The sequence below is a fragment of the Myotis brandtii genome, unplaced genomic scaffold (assembly GCF_000412655.1).
Source record: "Myotis brandtii unplaced genomic scaffold, ASM41265v1 scaffold535, whole genome shotgun sequence".
NCBI lineage: Eukaryota > Metazoa > Chordata > Mammalia > Chiroptera > Vespertilionidae > Myotis > Myotis brandtii.
Genome location: NW_005369964.1, coordinates 576,904 through 594,026, shown reverse-complemented (window position 1 = coordinate 594,026; position 17,123 = coordinate 576,904). Strand labels below are relative to the sequence as shown.

Sequence of the window (17,123 nt, the reverse complement as noted above, 5' to 3'; positions counted from 1 at the left end):
AGGGGAGGCCGGGGGAAGGTCAATGGGGAAAAAAAGGAGACATATGTACTACTATTTGTAATACTTTAAACAATAAAAAAAAAGAAAAGAAGAAGGAAAACTTGAGTTAATATAAATTCATCATTTAGTGAGTAAAAAAAATAACAAAAGATTTTTTTTGCAACATACATAACTGACAAAGATTATATAAGTACTGAAGTGGCCAATAAATATATTTAAAAGTTGTGCATTAGTAATCAGGAAAGTACAAATTTAACCATAATTAGATACTTCTACATACCCTTGAAAATGGCTAAAATTTTAAAAATAAATAAAATAAAGAATTGCCCAAAGTGTGGAATATAGACAAAAAGAACTCTCATACTCTTCTCATGGAACTACAAATTAGTACAACCCTTTTGGAAAACTGTTTGCTAATATCCATTAAATTGGATATAGGCATAACCTCTAACCCAGCAATTCCATCCTAGTAATATATCTAACAGAAATGTGTACACATGTGCACCAAAAGATGTCTAGAAGGATGCTCATAGTAGCATATTTATAACAGCCAGAAAGTAGGAACAACCCAAATATCCATCCATAGTAAAATGGATACATAAACTGTGGTACATTCATTTGGTAGCATATATAGCAATAAAAATAAACAAAGCACAGTTATGCTCAACCCAGGGACAATCTACACACACACACACACAAATAAATAATGTATGATTCCATTTCTTAAAAATTCAAATTAGGTGCAAGTCATTTTGGGGGTTGGAAGTCAGGTTAGTAGTGATTTACCTTTGGGATAGCAGAAGGAGGTAATCATGGCGGTAAACATGGTAGGAATGGTCCACAGATATTCATAATTTGTGTGTTTATCTACGTGTGCATAATGCAGTAAAAATGTTTAAAACATTTTTGTGATTTTGTGGAGATAAAATCAAGATAATAAAAAGATAAATAAAAACTCAATAATCAAGAAGTAATTACATAAAAAGATGGTAGAGCTTCTTGTACTTGTATACAACTCAAGAATCCAACTCTACTAATTTGGTAGCTTAAACCAAAATTTAACCTTGTAGTACTATCTTTAGTTAGTTATGCCCTATCTATGTTTGCAACAGTCTCTACCCTGGGCATACATCTTCCCATATCTTTTATCCCATAGTTCAGATGGAAACTACACCATAACTGGTGCTGATCTTTGCTAACAAAGGCTTAATTATTTACTTATTAGGACACTACAACAAGAAAATTGCCAAATAATTTATTTCTTCCCAACAGAAGCAGTATTGTGCAGAACAACATAATCAGGGATTTTCATTGCCAAGAAACCTGTAATTTTGGCATCTTTAAGACTCATATTTAATAATCAAAATAATTGCAGTAGTTTTTATTATTGATAAATACTAATAAACTCAAAAGAGGCAAACACTATAGATTACCAAATCCTCACTATTTGATCTTCTTCATATGAGTTGTAAACATTCCTATATTACTATGCTTAAAAAACAATAAATTTATCTATAATAATAAAAACACAATATGAAATTTGACTGGCCGAGCAGTGGAACGACCATATGGATGAACTTCCAGATAAAGCCAGGGTTACAAGGGCTGAGGCAGCCGGGGCAGCGAAGGTCTACTCTTGCACGAATTTCGTGCATTGGGCCTCTACTATACATATATGTATAGTTTAAATTACAGTGAACTACTAGCAATTATTAAATCTAGGTGGTTCTGTGTGTGTTCATAGTATTATTCTTTAAACTTCTGTATTTGAAAATTCATCATAAAAGAATGGGGAAGAATCTTGTATAATTATATACAACCTGAACTCAATTTTATTTTTAAATGTGCATCAAAAAAAACCCAGAAGGAAATATATCAAAATGCTAACAAATATACCAAACATAAAAATTCTGGGTAGTACTTTTTTCCTTCTTACATATTTCTATAATTTTTCTATTTTTCCATTACTTCTAGATAGAGTAGAAGGGAGAGGGAAGAGAGAGAGAAAGAGAAAGAGAGATATCAAAAAAACATTGATGTGAAAGAAACACATCAATTGGTTGCCTCCCGCCCTCTCCCCTACTCAGCCAGAGATCAAGCCTGAAACCAAAGTACATTCCCTTGACCAGGAATCAAACCTGCAACCTTTCAATGCACAGGCTGGCTATCTTAACCACTGAGCCAAACCAGCCAGGGCTTATAATTTTTCTAAAAGCATTTTTTTAATTTACATTTTTAAAGAGGAAATTAATTACTGGGAAAACATACAAAAGTTACTGAAAGCATTTCAAAGTTACATGGAGACAATCTATATATATAAAAGCCACGCGACCAGAACAATGGAATGATCAGAACGACCGGAACATCGCTATGACGTGCACTGCAGCAGTCAGCCAGCCCAATCGGGGCCCTGACTGGCCCCCCCAAACTCCTATGGCCCCTCCCCCTGGCTGGCCCCACCCCTGATCGTCCTCCCCACCTCCATTGGGTGGTCCAGCCAGACCCCACCCATACACGATTTCGTGCACCAGGCCTCTAGTTTTCATCATAAAATTTTGTGGCTATATAATTTTTATTGTTAAGAATATTTCAATACTAAATACTGATGATACCCTTTACTGCATCCTTCATTGCACCAGACATTGCAAAAAAATTATAGTGCTTCAGCTAAAGTTTCACTAAGGAACTAAATTGAGAGAAGTGACATCACACTGTTAGACTGAAAAAATATGAGTGTTCAATGAAGATAATCTAGGTTCAAATTCAAGCAGTGTTTCCTTATTATTTGTGTGGATTTAGCAATGTTAGTTAAACTGTGCCCCACTCCTTGTCCGTAACATTGAAATAAGAGAACCTGCCTCTCAAGATTTTTGTGAAAATTAATTGAGAAAATGTCTGTAAAACCTAATCTGGTCTTGGTCCATACCTTTTGTTCAATTAAGAGAATGCTAAAATATTAAATGAGATAATAAGCAGCTAGAACAATGTCTGACAAGCAGACAATGCTGGATAAATAGTAATATACAGGCCAGAATGCTTAATTTTTTCCATGATCTCTTGTTTCCTGCATAGAATGCCATGATCCCCTAGAATGGGAATTCCAAGAGAGCTCTTTCCCAGGACCTTGGACAGTGCCTGGCAGGTAGCAGGCAAGTAATGACACTGTCGAAAAAGTGGAAGTGTGTGGAGGTGTGATTACAAGGTTGGACTGAAGAATAAATGCCTGTACACAGAGACTCCTGTTCAGATAGGCAAGAGAAGAAGAAAAAGCCACTCTTATCTTAGTTGGCAGAGGCTGAGCTATTCTGGGGAGACAGGTTTGTCTGGCTCTTCCAAGAGGGTGTGGTCAGCGGGGAAACAGAAGCATCTGTCAGCTTCCCCAGGGGTTCTGGGATGCTCTGAACAGGCCAATCTTATCATGTGGTTTCTCCATTTAAAACCTGATGTAGTTTCCCTTGGCCATTAGGATGAAATCCAATCCCCTTCATAGGCCCTGCCAGGCTCTCTGCTTACCCCTGGCTACTCTCCTCCTGTCTGGCTGCATAGCCACTTTTCCAATAACTAAAATACGATCATGTCAGGCTCTCTGCTTACCCCTGGCTACTCTCCTCCTGTCCCTTCACTGTCTGGCTGCATAGCGACTTTTCCAGTAACTAAAATACGATCATGCTATCTTTGTCCTCCAAGTCTGAACCCATGAGGTTCCTTCTGCCTCAATCTCACTTTTTATCTATTAATGACTCACTCCCATTATGATGTCTAGCGTGTGCGTCTCGTTCAGGTATCAGCTTACATGTCACTCACTAAAGAACCTTTCTTGACAACCCAACCTTCCCCAAACTTGCCCACTATCAGGGGGAGGTCAGAGGTCCCTCCTGTGTGTTCCCACAGCTCTCTGTACAGTTGACCCTTGAACAACCCAGCTTTAAATTGTAGGCAATTAACAGTGGGTCCACTTACACACGGGTTTTTTTTTAATAAATACTGTAAATGCATTTTTTCTCCCTTATGATTTTCTTAACATTTTCTTTCCTATAGTTTAAGAATACAGTATATAATACATATAACATACAAAATATGTGTTAAATGACTGTAATATGTAAGGTTTCCTATTAACAGTAGGCTATTAATAGTTAAGTTTTAGGGGAGTCAAAAGTTATGCATAGATTTTCAACTGTGCAGGGGTAGGGAGGTTGGCACCCCTAACTCCTGTGTTGTTCAATGGCCAACTGTATTTGCTCTACCTTAGTACTTACCACACTATAAGGTAGTTTCCTGGTCTTTCCCTCACAAATGGAATGTACACACCAAGATATTAGTGATTTTAGTATGGTTTTCATCATATTACCAATGTCTAGAATAATGCCCAGCTAATAGTAGATACCCCGTTAAGTATTTGATGAATAAATGAATGAGCTTTCATGTCTAGATTGTATTAAGTTCCATAAAATCTGGTTTTGTGTCAGAAAATACAGGGCCTGGCACATTCGAGTTACTCTTTAAATATTTAACAAATAAATAAATTTCATTTAATACTGTTTACCCATTCATACATCCTGTAAAAGCCTATTTCAGAGATCTACTGAGAAGAGTTGGTATCAAATATTTCAGTCATTTTACCTTTTATTTTATTAATGATTCCAACTACTTTTGCTTTTATATTCAAATTATCCAGTTAGCAATACTTCAATATTCTCTACTATAGATGATATAAAACACCAATAATATCAATTTTCATTCTTTTAAAAATTACTATCTACCTTCATTGATTTAATTAAAATTATTGTTACCACTACAGCCAATACTATTTGTTCTAAGTTTAGAATAAGCCCAGCAAGGACCATCGAAACAGGTATTAATAACTAACAATTGGCTTTCATCAGGAACATAAGGAACAGAATTAAATTAAATCCCCTTTGAACCACCTCAAATGGCCTTAGGAAAGATAAGAGATGCCAAGAAAATGGGTTCTAGAACATCAGTACACAAGAACCTGAATAAAAGCTAACTTTGCAAAAACATCCACCTCTGCCATTTTCAGAAAGCTATGTCTACAATTAAGTGGAGGGAGAAGGTAGTCAAGGGCGTCTGAAACTCTATTAGCCATAGGTTGCTTCTCTGATTTTATATTATACTAGAGACCTGGTGCATGAAATTCGTGCACGGGGGCGGGGTGTCCCTCAGACCAGGCCGCACCCTCTCGCAATCCAGGACCCTTCGGAGGATGTCCAACTGCCAATTTAGACCCAACTAGAGACCCGGTGCATGAAATTCGTGCATGGGGGGGAGGGGGTTGTCCCTCAGACCAGGCCGCACCCTCTCACAATCCAAGACCCCTCGGGGGATGTCCAACTGCCAATTTAGACCCGATCCCTGTGGAATCGGGCCTAAACTGGCAGTCGGACATTCCTCTCACAATCCGGGACCGCTGGCTCCTAACCACTGGCCTACCTGCCTGACTGATCGCCCCTAACTGCCTCTGCCTGCCTGCTTGATTGCCCCTAACTACTCGCCTGCCTGCCTGATTGCCCCTATCCGCTCACCTGCCTGCTTAATCGCCTCTAACCGCTTGCCTGCCTGCCTGATCGCCCCTAACCATTCTACCTGCCTCCCTGATCGCCCCTAACTGCTTGCCTGCCTGCCTGATCACCCCTAACGCTGCCCCTAACTACTCGCCTGCCTGCCTGATTGCCCCTATCCGCTCACCTGCCTGCTTAATCGCCTCTAACCGCTTGCCTGCCTGCCTGATCGCCCCTAACCATTCTACCTGCCTCCCTGATCGCCCCTAACTGCTTGCCTGCCTGCCTGATCACCCCTAACGTCTCTGCCTCGGCCCCCACCACCACAGCTTCGTCCCGAATTACATCCGAAAGGATGCTGCCTCGGCCCCCGCCACCACAGCTTCGTCCAGAATGACATCCGAAAGGATGTCTGGAAGGTTGTTCAGCTGTCCGCTGTAATTAGCATATTACGCTTTTATTATTATAGATAAACATAATCCACAACATAGGACCTGGGTTAGTTAGTTTTGTTTTGTTTTTTATAAATATACTGGTATGTCTTTATATTTAAATTCGATGTTTACTTCTCAGCAATTAATGACACCAATATTCAGCAATTGTTGATAGCCTGTCCAACTAGGCTATCAAGGTCATTTAATTGGTACTTAGTGTATGAACTGGTAATGTTGAACATGCTCCAAATCTTCTCATCAGAACAGAATTAGCCACTTGGAGTTTTGCTACATGGTGAGCAAATGTGCAGCATTACCCCTCACATCTTTGCAGTGATTAACATCAGTAGTAGTTAAGACCACAGACTACATGTGGCAAATGAGACTGAGACTTACGCTATGGTGTCATGAAATTAATTTTAATTAATTTATTTTATACCACCTAGTTTCAGAGAGGATTTATGACAATGTCTAAAGGTACATGAATATAATCCAGCAAGATAAAAAAATATATAAGTAGGTGAGGTAAATGTGGCATAGGAGAAATAAAGATGGGGCATCACAGGGCTACTCTTACCTGTGTACTGCAAGCCCCTATATTCACTTATTGCCCCAGGAGGTTTCAAGTTGGGCCAGTAATGGAACAGCATTTGCACAGCTGGCGGTTTCACTTGTGAAGGGCCATATGCGATCACATACAAAAGATCCTGAAGGAAACAGGAAGAATATTTTGACTTAGTATAATCAAATAAAAATAAAGGTAGCTCAGTACCAAAGCAGTAAACATTTTTTGATATATTTCATTGATTTTTTACAGAAAGGAGGGGAGAGGGATAGAGAGTTAGAAACATCGATGAGAGAGAAACATCGATCAGCTGCCTCTTGCACGCCCCCTACTGGGGATGTGCCCGCAACCAATGTACATGCCCTTGACCGGAATCGAACCTGGGACCCTTGAGTCCACAGGCTGATGCTCTATCCACTGAGCCAAACCGGTTAGGGTGCAGTAAATATTTTAATAGAGGGGTTGAGGTGGTTAATTCCCCTGGAATCTTATCAATCAGTTTAGATCATATTAAAACATTATTTTTATTATTTACTTATTGGTCCTATAAATAAACCCCCCAGGCAGAGTTCATATGTACATTATCTTTTAACAAATTCTCTACCCAGAATGATATTAAAGATAGATTTTAGAACAACATAAGCCAGCTTGCTAAACAGTACATTTTTAAAATATAACACATTTTGCAACAATTCACATCTATTTGAAAGCAAGCAGGTTCTTAAGCAACCTTTCAAATTAAATAAAATTGTCATATAATATAGTATTTGCTAAATTCTAAGAAGAGATATCCAATTACTTTTTCTGTCAAGCTACTTGTTCAAGATCATTCTTTCTCTAAATGCTAATTAACCAATAAGGAAAGAATTATAGGGTCTGACATATCAGTATAATAAAACATCAATAAATTTTACCTACAAATACTTTTAACATGCAAACAATTTTTACTACATTATATAAATTAAGTTTGTGGCTATGAGTTAAATGTGGCCCAAAACTTACTTTCCAGACTTCATGTTTATATTTCATGAGGCATTCCAATAACTGACAATGATACACTGTAAGGAAGAAAATGTAATTTGAACATTAAATATAAGTACCAGATAAAACATCCTTTGAGATTTAATAAACTATACTAGTAAGACTTTCACTCTAATCACTAAATTAGAAACTACTTATTTCCATATATTCATACTTTCCAAAAAATCATATAAGCCCTTGACTTTATCAAGTTTTATTCCAAGATCCTTGAAAGTATATTTCATTCATCTTATCAACAAAGGAAATATTAAGAAAAATCCCTAGTAATCATACCTTTACAACACAAACTTATATCAATGTAATAAAGAACTGCATAGGGGAAAAATAGCAGAACAGGATCATAACAAAAGGCCATATTGACTGAGAATTCATTATGCCAGGTATTGTGCTAAGAGCTGTACTTGTATTATCTCATAACCACCATGTTGTAGCTAATAAACTGAGATTTAGTTTCCTACCTTGCCCAAGTTAGGACAGCAAGTCACAGAATGATGGATTAGAACAGGAATCTTATCATTTGATTTCCAATTCCATCTCCTGAGGAATGCTTAAAAGCTACACAGCTGCAAGCTTCTTTGATTTGCCTATGCTTACTTAGGGAAGAAAGAGGCTGTTGCCCTAGTTAGATAGCTGTTTTTTACCTTCCCTAATCCATCTTCCAACCCTATTATTTCCCCTCCCAGAAGACCCTACTTACTATAGCAATTAAAATTGTATCCATATTTTAAGACCCATACTTTAAGTGGCATGAAACCTTTCCTAGTCCTTTTAATCCATAAAGTTCTTGATTTCTGATGAATTAATACTATCTACAGTATTTATTTTTGTATTTTTCACATACAACTTTATATTATAAATTAATGATTTATGTGAATATGCCTAATCTTCCCAACTAGATATCATCTCCATGAAGCCAGCACCATATCTTACATTTCTTATGGTTTTCCCAATGCCTAAATGCACAAAACTGTGTATAGAGGATTTACTCAACAGAACTTGTTAATTGAATAAAGACTACAAGGACCAAGCTGTCTCTTGCTGTCTCCCCCAAGGAAAATTCAAATAGGATGATGACCTACCACTTGGTCCCAGAGTGCCTCCTGGTGGATGTCACCTCACTTCTTAACCGTTTCCCACATTGAAAGACTGGGTTGGGGTTCCAAATGTACTTCTTACTATAGAATTAATTTTTGGCTATAAACATTCCCCCATGAATGGATGAAGATACAGAATTAGAAATAACAGAAGTAATTCTATATCAGTGATGGCGAACCTATGACACATGTGTCAGAGGTGACACGCGAACTCATTTTTTTGGTTGATTTTTCTTTGTTAAGTGGCATTTAAATATATAAAATAAATATCAAAAATATAAGTCTTTGTTTTACTATGGTTGCAAATATCAAAAAATTTCTATATGTGACACGGCACCAGAGTTAAGTTAGGGTTTTTCAAAATGCTGACACGCCGAGCTCAAAAGGTTCGCCATCACTGTTCTATATGATAAAGATACAGACTTAGAAATAATAGAAGTAATTCTATATGTTCAAGGTGGTTTCCCTGTGAAACATTCAACTCCAAGAAGATGGCAGATTGTAACAATCCTATTGCTATTTACTGAGCATTTACAATGTGACCATTACTATGCTAAGTAAGCACTTTACATATGCTTTAATTCATTAAATCCACACAATGGCATTTTAAGGCACTGCAGGAGGAATTACTCCCATTTTATAGGAATTTTATGAGGAAACTTAGTCTTAAGGTGGTTAAAGATGGTGCTCAAGGTTAAGCTAACTGGCAATTTGCAGGTGAGCTCAGATGTGAACCCACATACATCTAACTTCAAAGCACATGATTTTACCCACGTTGCTTTACTGCCTTGCAATTTAGAAATTAGGACCAAAGCCTCATGATGAGACTTCAACTAACTAGATCCCAAATGGAGGATTTTTTCCAGAACACAATCCTATCTACTAAAGAGGGAGTATGCTAATTAACCATCATGCCCTCACAAGATAGTGGCGCCCACAGCCAATAGAGGGAATATGCTAATTGACTGACACGCCCTCACAAGATGGCGGCACCCACATCCACAAGATGGCGGTGCCCAGTCCCCTCAGCCACGCCTCATCCAACCGGAGTCCCCCAGTGCCCTCAGCCCCGCCTCACCCAGTCCCCACAGCATCCAGCCTCATCCAGCCTCAGTCCCCCAGTCCCTTTAGCCCCACAGGGTAAGGCAGTTGGGGGCGATCGGGCCGGCAGGGGAGGGCAACTGGAGGCGATTGGGCTGGCAGGGGAGGACAGTTGGGGGTGATTGGGCTGGCAGGGGAGCAATTAGGCGTCAATCAGACTGGCAGGAGAGCGGTTAGGGGGCTATTAGACTGGCAGGCAGAGTGGTTAGGGGCAATCAGGCAGGCAGGCAGGCAAGTGGTTAGGAGCCAGTAGTCCCGGATTGTGAGAGGGATGTCCGACTGCCCTGTGGGATCAGGCCTAAACCGGCAGTCAGACATCCCCCGAGGGGTCCCAGATTGGAGAGGGTGCAGGCTGGGCTGAGGGACACCCTCCCCCATGCACAAATTTCATGTACCAGGCCTCTAGTATATAATATAAATGACATTTTGAGGGTACTTTAAGCCAAACAGGGTGAGTCATGAGATATAACTCCCAAAATAAATATATTTTAATTAAACTCATATAATAATCATAAAGGATTTCATATTTAAAGGATGATGAGCCACACTAGAAGCATTAAAGTTTTTTAATAAAAAATGTTTTCCTCATCATCCAGAGTCAAAAACTCCATTATTATTTACTACTAGAGGCCCAGTGCACAAATTCGTGCATTGGTGGGGTCCCTCGACCAGGCCGGTGATCAGCCAATCGGGGCCATAGGATGTTGGCCAGCGGGGGTAGGGGCCATGGGAGGTTGGCTATGGGAGCACACTGACCACCAGGGGGCAGTTTCTGCCCCCTGGTGGTCAGTGCATGTCATAGCGACCAGTCAACCAGTCGTTCGGTCGCTTAGGCTTTTATATATAGAGAGTAAAGGCCCAGTGCATGAAATTCGTGCATGGTGGGGGGGGGGTCCCTCAGCCCAGCCTGCACCCTCTCAATAGCAGGGGCCCCTCAGGGGATGTCTGACGGCGTATCGGGCCTAAACCGGCAGTTGGACATCCCTCTCACAATCCAGGACTGCTGGCCCCTAACTGCGTGCCTGTCTCTCTGATCACCCTTAACCACTCGCCTGCTTGCCTGATTGCCCCTAACCACTTGCCTGCCTGCCTGATCACCCCTAAGCACTCTGCCTGCCTGCCTACCTGATCGCCCCTAACTGCCTCTGCCTGCCTGATCGCCCCAACTGCCTCTGCCTGCCTGATCACCCCTAAGCACTCTGCCTGCCTGATCGCCCCTAACCGCCTCTGCCTGCCTGATCACTCCTAACTGCCTCTGCCTACCTCCCTGATCACCCCTAACTGCTTGCCTGCCCACCTGATGGCCTCTCACCACTCACTCAGGGGCCGTGGTCATTCTGGTCTCTGGTCATTCTGGTTGTTCCGCCATTTTGGTCGCTGGGCTTTTATTATATAGGATGTAGTTAATTTACTATGTAATTAAGTAGAAGGTTGAAAACTGTGCTATCAAATTGATTCACTTTCCAAATAAACATCAAATAAAAATAAAAATTGTTATATCTTAGCATGTGTCTCCAACATCAGCCCCTTTTTAGGTCAGTTTCCCAAAGTTCATCTGCAATTATACAGATGAACAGAAATCAAACAGAGTAAAGCATATGAGACCTGTCCAACATCACTAGTAATCAAATAAATACAAATTGCAACAAGATATTATTTCCATCTGTCCAACTCTATACAAATTTTATAATACTCAATGACAGGTTACATATACTTTCATATATAATTAGTGAGACTACTGAAATTTTTTCAAGTCCTTTAACCAATTAATCCCTCTTTTATAAATGTATTCTAAGGAAATAATCAGAAATGTACTAAAAGATTTATGTTCTAGGATACTTGTGTGACATTAGAGTAGCAAATTCACAAATGATTTTCTTTAATTATAAGAATTGCAGGTGATTTTTATATTTCTAAGTCAACTATTCATGTATATTTATATTTAATCTATTTCTAGACAATGTTCTAAAATTGTGTCCTCAAACATTCTTGCAAGATTGCTACTAATAGCAACAATATATTTTATTGAAAGGGAAAGAGAAATTTATTTCAACTCAGAAGTCTGTTTTCTAACACATCTTCACTTGTCTATCCACCAAGTGAAGTTCTTCTCATGTGAGAATTTCTAGCCTGTGTGTTTGATCTCTTGTTTAATTATTGGTTTTGGAACTAGTCAAGCCACCCAAATCTCCACTTACCTGGGTTGGATGTGTACTGCATTGCAATCATTAGCATGGATGATGCAGAGAGATTAACATGGGCAGGAACTCCTTCTCTCCTTGAGGAACCCACTGAAATAAAAATATTTTTATTAGATACTATACACACACACACACACACACATACACACACTTGCTACTTTTGCATAGAGCATGAAAGCTGAGAAGAAACTTTTTCTGTAAAAGTCCCAACTATATTAATGGACATTTTGCACAAATAACACTACAAATTTGATCCTGGCATACAAATGCTACAGTTGTCATCATTGGTAGCCAGCATTTAGTGAGAATCCACAAGGAGCAAGAACTGTGCCAGAATGTGATGTAATGGCTTATCAGAGCTGTACTAAGATGTGATCTCTGCTCCCAAGATGTTTGTATCTGGGTGGAAAAGCAAGAAAAAACAGAATCCTCCATATATTCAAGTATAAAGGCATGTTGAAGGCTATCCCAATAAGAAAGTAAAGATAAAAGGTTTCTGAACCCAACTTGAATTCATTAACTTTTAGAGATGCAGATAAAATAATAGTCTACTTACAGTGGGTACCTTATTAATTTAGTTACACAAAATTTAAATCGTGTATTTTTTTAAAAAAATAGTATATTAATTAAAAATTTTTTCAATTCTCACATCATTAAAAAATTTTCAAACCTTCACACATAACTTAACCATTAGCATCTTCATCACCATGAGAACCACTTTTTTAGTTTTCCAAAGCTTACCATCTTCAGATCCATCTGAGTTGTTTTAAATAAAGCACATTTGATTCTGTGAATAACACTACTGCTGAACATTTTATCCTGTGCCACAGCATGAAATCGCAAAGCAAGTTGGTTTCTTCAAAATTCATCTTATAGCTGCATAATCATGTTCTCCAGGTAATAACTTAAGACATCTTTAAGTGGCTTGTTTACAATGACATCCAACTATATTAAATTTCTTTCTGTGTCTTTTTTTTAATAGAATGTATCAGGTAACCCCAATAAACATTCAAAACAAGCACTGATTGAAGTCATTCAGGGTAATATATTGTCTCCAACGAGTACTTTATTATTCTAAACACAGTAATTGAGGGAGGATCCACAATAGAAGAAACTTTATAAGGATTCAAATATAAAATGAATTTCTTTTCTCAGGGATAATTGTAGAAGCAGGAGAAAACTCTCCTTATATTTGAGCTTGTGTGGAAAATTGTCAAGAAAGCATGACTAGCCTGGCCGGCATGGCTCAGTGGTTGTGTGTCGGACTTATGAACCTGGAGGTCACAGTTCGATTCCAGTCAGGGCGCATTCCTGGATTGCGGGCTCGATCCCCAGTGTGGAGAGTGCAGGAGGCAGCCCATCAATGATTCTCTCTCATCATTGATGTTTCTATCTCTCTCCCTCTCCCTTCTTCTCTGAAATCAATAAAAATATTTAAAATTTAAAAAAATGAAAGCATGATTAGAACAGTGGACAGTGAGTATAATACCTTCAGAAAGTCAATTCTCAATTTCCTACACATCATGGACAAGACCATGAACATGAACAACAAAAAAGCAGATAACTTTAAAATCTGCTTTATTTTATTTTACTTTATTCTATATCAAAGTATAATATGTAGAAATAATATCTCACCTACAGCCAAAAACAAGACAACTTATAATAAAAGCACATGCATAGAAGTAACATTAAAACACTAATAAAAGATTTGTCATAAAGAAGACAAAGAAATTTACCATGACTCTTTTTTTTTTAAATAAAAGATTTTGAGCACCACAATAGATGGTGCTCAAATGAACAAACAAATAAAACAGGTCTATAATTAAGTTCTATTTACTTGAGATTGCTTTTTATTCATCACTTGCAGCTGGACTGCTGCTAACCCACCACGTAGGTGATATTCAGGTAATAAATTAGTTTGGCTATACAATACCAATAAGTTTAATAATTACACGAAGATGTGGAGATCAATTCATTGCTATTAGGTGATAAAGTTGACTAATCAAATATGATTGATCAAAGAAAAAGGACTTTGAGCCGAATCCTAAAGAACAAGATGCAGTTGTTCTCAGACTTGAGCCAGAGAGTTTGTTCAAATTCAGCATTTGGGAGCCCATATCCAGAGGGCCTAACTCAGTTTGGAAACAGGGAAGTGCCATATGTAATAAGCATATGATTCTAATGCAAATGAACATTGGCCCTCCCTTTGACAAGTACTGCTAGAGAGATGAGAAATAAAACAGAAAACACGTAGTAAGGGGTCCAGGTGTGGGAGGAATAATTGCTTGCCCCTTGTGCCCTTTGTTTAAGGAAGAAAAAGAAAATCTCAACAAAAAATAATTCCATTCCTTTCGGGACAAGGGTGTTCGCCTTTGTTTAAATTCATCTCAAACTTTTTAATAATATGCATTTCTAAAAAATGAAAACTACTATTAAGGGAGGCTGAGACTCACTATGCCTGGAGGCCTTTAAAAATGGGAGAGATGCCCAGGTGCCTCAGATGATTTAGGTGAAGTATATTTATAGAACAGCCCAAATGAATCAGTGACCTTTGGATGTCCCTCCTACCCCTACAAAACCATGCTCTCCCTCAAGTTTGGTCAACCACAAAGCCAAAAGTGCTCCCTTGGCTCAAGCCCTAGGAAATTGGCTCCAATGCTTATATAAACAGATGGTGCCTTGCAATTCTTTAGCCTTCTAACAGATTGAATAAAATCATCGCAATTCTAATTTAATAAACACGAACAGGCACACATCATTTATTGAATCTTGTTAAAAAGCATGATGTAAACAGATGTGTTGCTTGTCCCCATGGGGGTGCAAAAGGCCACAGCTACATACAATGGAAGGAAGAAAATTAATCAAAATAAAAATATTTTTATACATAATATTGTGCTCAGGAAATATAATCAAGTTTTTAGACCTATTTCCTGATCCTCTCAGCACCATCAGAATAACCAGCACCACCACACCCTCCCTTTATGAACAATAACAATTCCCTAATCTGTTCCTGCATTTCATAGTTCCTAATATATTATCATGTACAGCTCTTATATGACTCTCACACAAAAAAAAAAAAGTATATGGAAAAACCATTTTATAAAAGAGAAATCAAATTATTTGCATGAGAACACCAACTTAATTATTAGGACTACTAGAGGCCTGGTGCACGAAATTTGTGCAGGGGGGGAGGGTGTCCCTCAGCCCAGCCTGCACCCTCTCCAATCTGGGACCCCTCAGATTGTGGGGCGGCCTGGGTGAGGGGCTGGGGCAGTTTGCAGGCCAGCCATGCCCCCATGGGGTGAGGGTCCCCGCTGGGGGGGCATGGCCAGCCTGGGTGAGGGGCTGAGGGCCGTTTGCAGGCCCTTCCTTCAGCAACAGGCCAGGGTGGGCGGGAAGCTTGGGTTGCCTCTGGCAACCCAAGCCTCCCACATACTAGGGCTGGCTCTGTGGCCACCGCCCACAGGCCCCTCCTTCAGAGGCCGGCCAGGGCGGGTGGGAAGCTTGGGTCGCCCCCGGCGACCCAAGCCTCCCGCACGCTCTGACCTGCGCCGTGACTGTTGCCCACAGGCCCCTCCTTCGGCAGCCAGCCCAGGCGGACGGGAAGCTTGGCTTCCTCCATCGCCGGGGGTGACCCAAGCCTCCTGCCCGGTCTGGCTGGCTCTGTGGCCACCGCCATCTTTGTCCTGCTAATTTGCATACTCACTCCTGATTGGCCGGTGAGCGTTGCAAAGTGACAATTAATTTACATATTTCTCTTTTATTAGTGTAGATAGCCCAAATCATCTGACTTCATAGCCAATGCTCTACTCACTTATTCAGTCAAGAAGTATTTTAAGCGCTGGCCAGGTAGCTCAGTTTGTTGGAGCATCGTCCAGTGCACCGAAAGAATGCAGGTTCAATTCCTGGTCAGGGCACATGTGTAGGTTGTGGGTTCTATCCCAGCCAATCGATGTTTCTCTCTCTCTCTCGCTCTCTCTCTCTCTCTTCCTATTTTCGGGTGAGGATTTTTTTTTAAGTATTTTTTCAGTGCTTCCTATGTACCAGGCATTGTTTAAGGCCCTGGAGACACAGCTATGTACAAAGCACCAAGTCTTTGTCCTTTTGGAGCTTAAATGCTAAAGCTGTGCTATCCAATATGATAGCCATAGCCACATGTGGCTGTTTGCCAGGGGGAGGGAGGGCCAGAGGAGGTGGAGGAGGCCATAGGGGAAATAAATGGTGACGGATGGAGACTTGACATGGGGTGGTGAACATACAATGCAGTGTTCAGATGATGTGTCGTAGAATTGTGCACCTGAAACCTGTTAGAATAATAACTGTTATGATACAACAAACTGTAGGGGGAGTTGGACTATCCAAGAGGGTAGCCCCTTATCTCAAGCAACATGCGCATTTGAGCAGAATATTGGAATTAGTTGCAATGAACCTGACAGGTATGTCATTTGACTTTGGGTTTGGTCTGTTCAGGGGTGGGGAACCTTTTTTCTGCCAAGGGCTATTTGGATATTTATAACATCAGTCGCTTAATATAATTCACTTAATATAAATTTATGTTTCTATGAAAAAAGCTCCTATAAATTTATTGAATTTTGAGTCCCACCTGTGGTTGCCTTGGCAGGGCCAAACCAAATGATTCTGAGGGCCTTATAAGGATGTGTCCCCACCCCTGGTATATGCTTAGGTAACTTACACTATTCAAAGGCTATTCCTACAAATTATTTCAAACATGGGATGTAGACAGAGGAGGTTATGATTATTCACAATTTTACAGCTAAGGAAATTCAAAGTTCGATGAGGTTAAGAGATCTGTAGTCAAAGGAAAACAATTCAGCATTTCTGGATTCTTATTTCCAAAACATTTCCCCCAATTCAACAATAAACTCTTTTTTTTATCTTTATTGTTCAGATTATTATAGATGTTCCTCTTTTTTCCCACCATAGCTCCCCACCAGTTCCCACCCCACTCCAGGACTTCTCCCCCACCACTGACCTCATCCATAGGTGGAAGCACTTTGTCCAATCTTTTCCTGCACCCCCACAACCCCTTCCCCCCGAGAATTGTCAGTCTGCTCCCTTTCCATGCCCCTGATTCTATTACATTCACCAGTCTGTTCTGTTCATCAGGTTTTTTATTCATTTGATTTTTAGGTTCACTTGTTGATAGA

At 39.8% G+C, this 17,123-nt stretch overlaps 1 protein-coding gene across 14 annotated transcripts in view; it reads right to left on the bottom strand.

The window, feature by feature from the left end:
• The window catches only part of UNC79 (unc-79 homolog (C. elegans)), a 238,074-nt gene that overhangs the window by 150,289 nt on the left and 70,662 nt on the right, over nt 1–17,123 (bottom strand). For all 14 annotated transcript variants that reach the window (XM_014549096.1, XM_014549088.1, XM_014549086.1 and 11 more), the window contains 3 exons: nt 11,953–12,045; nt 7,521–7,576; nt 6,531–6,660 (listed from right to left, as the gene is read on the bottom strand). In XM_014549096.1, the coding sequence (XP_014404582.1) occupies nt 6,531–6,660; nt 7,521–7,576; nt 11,953–12,045 (279 nt within the window). The remainder of the gene's footprint in view (nt 1–6,530; nt 6,661–7,520; nt 7,577–11,952; nt 12,046–17,123) is intronic.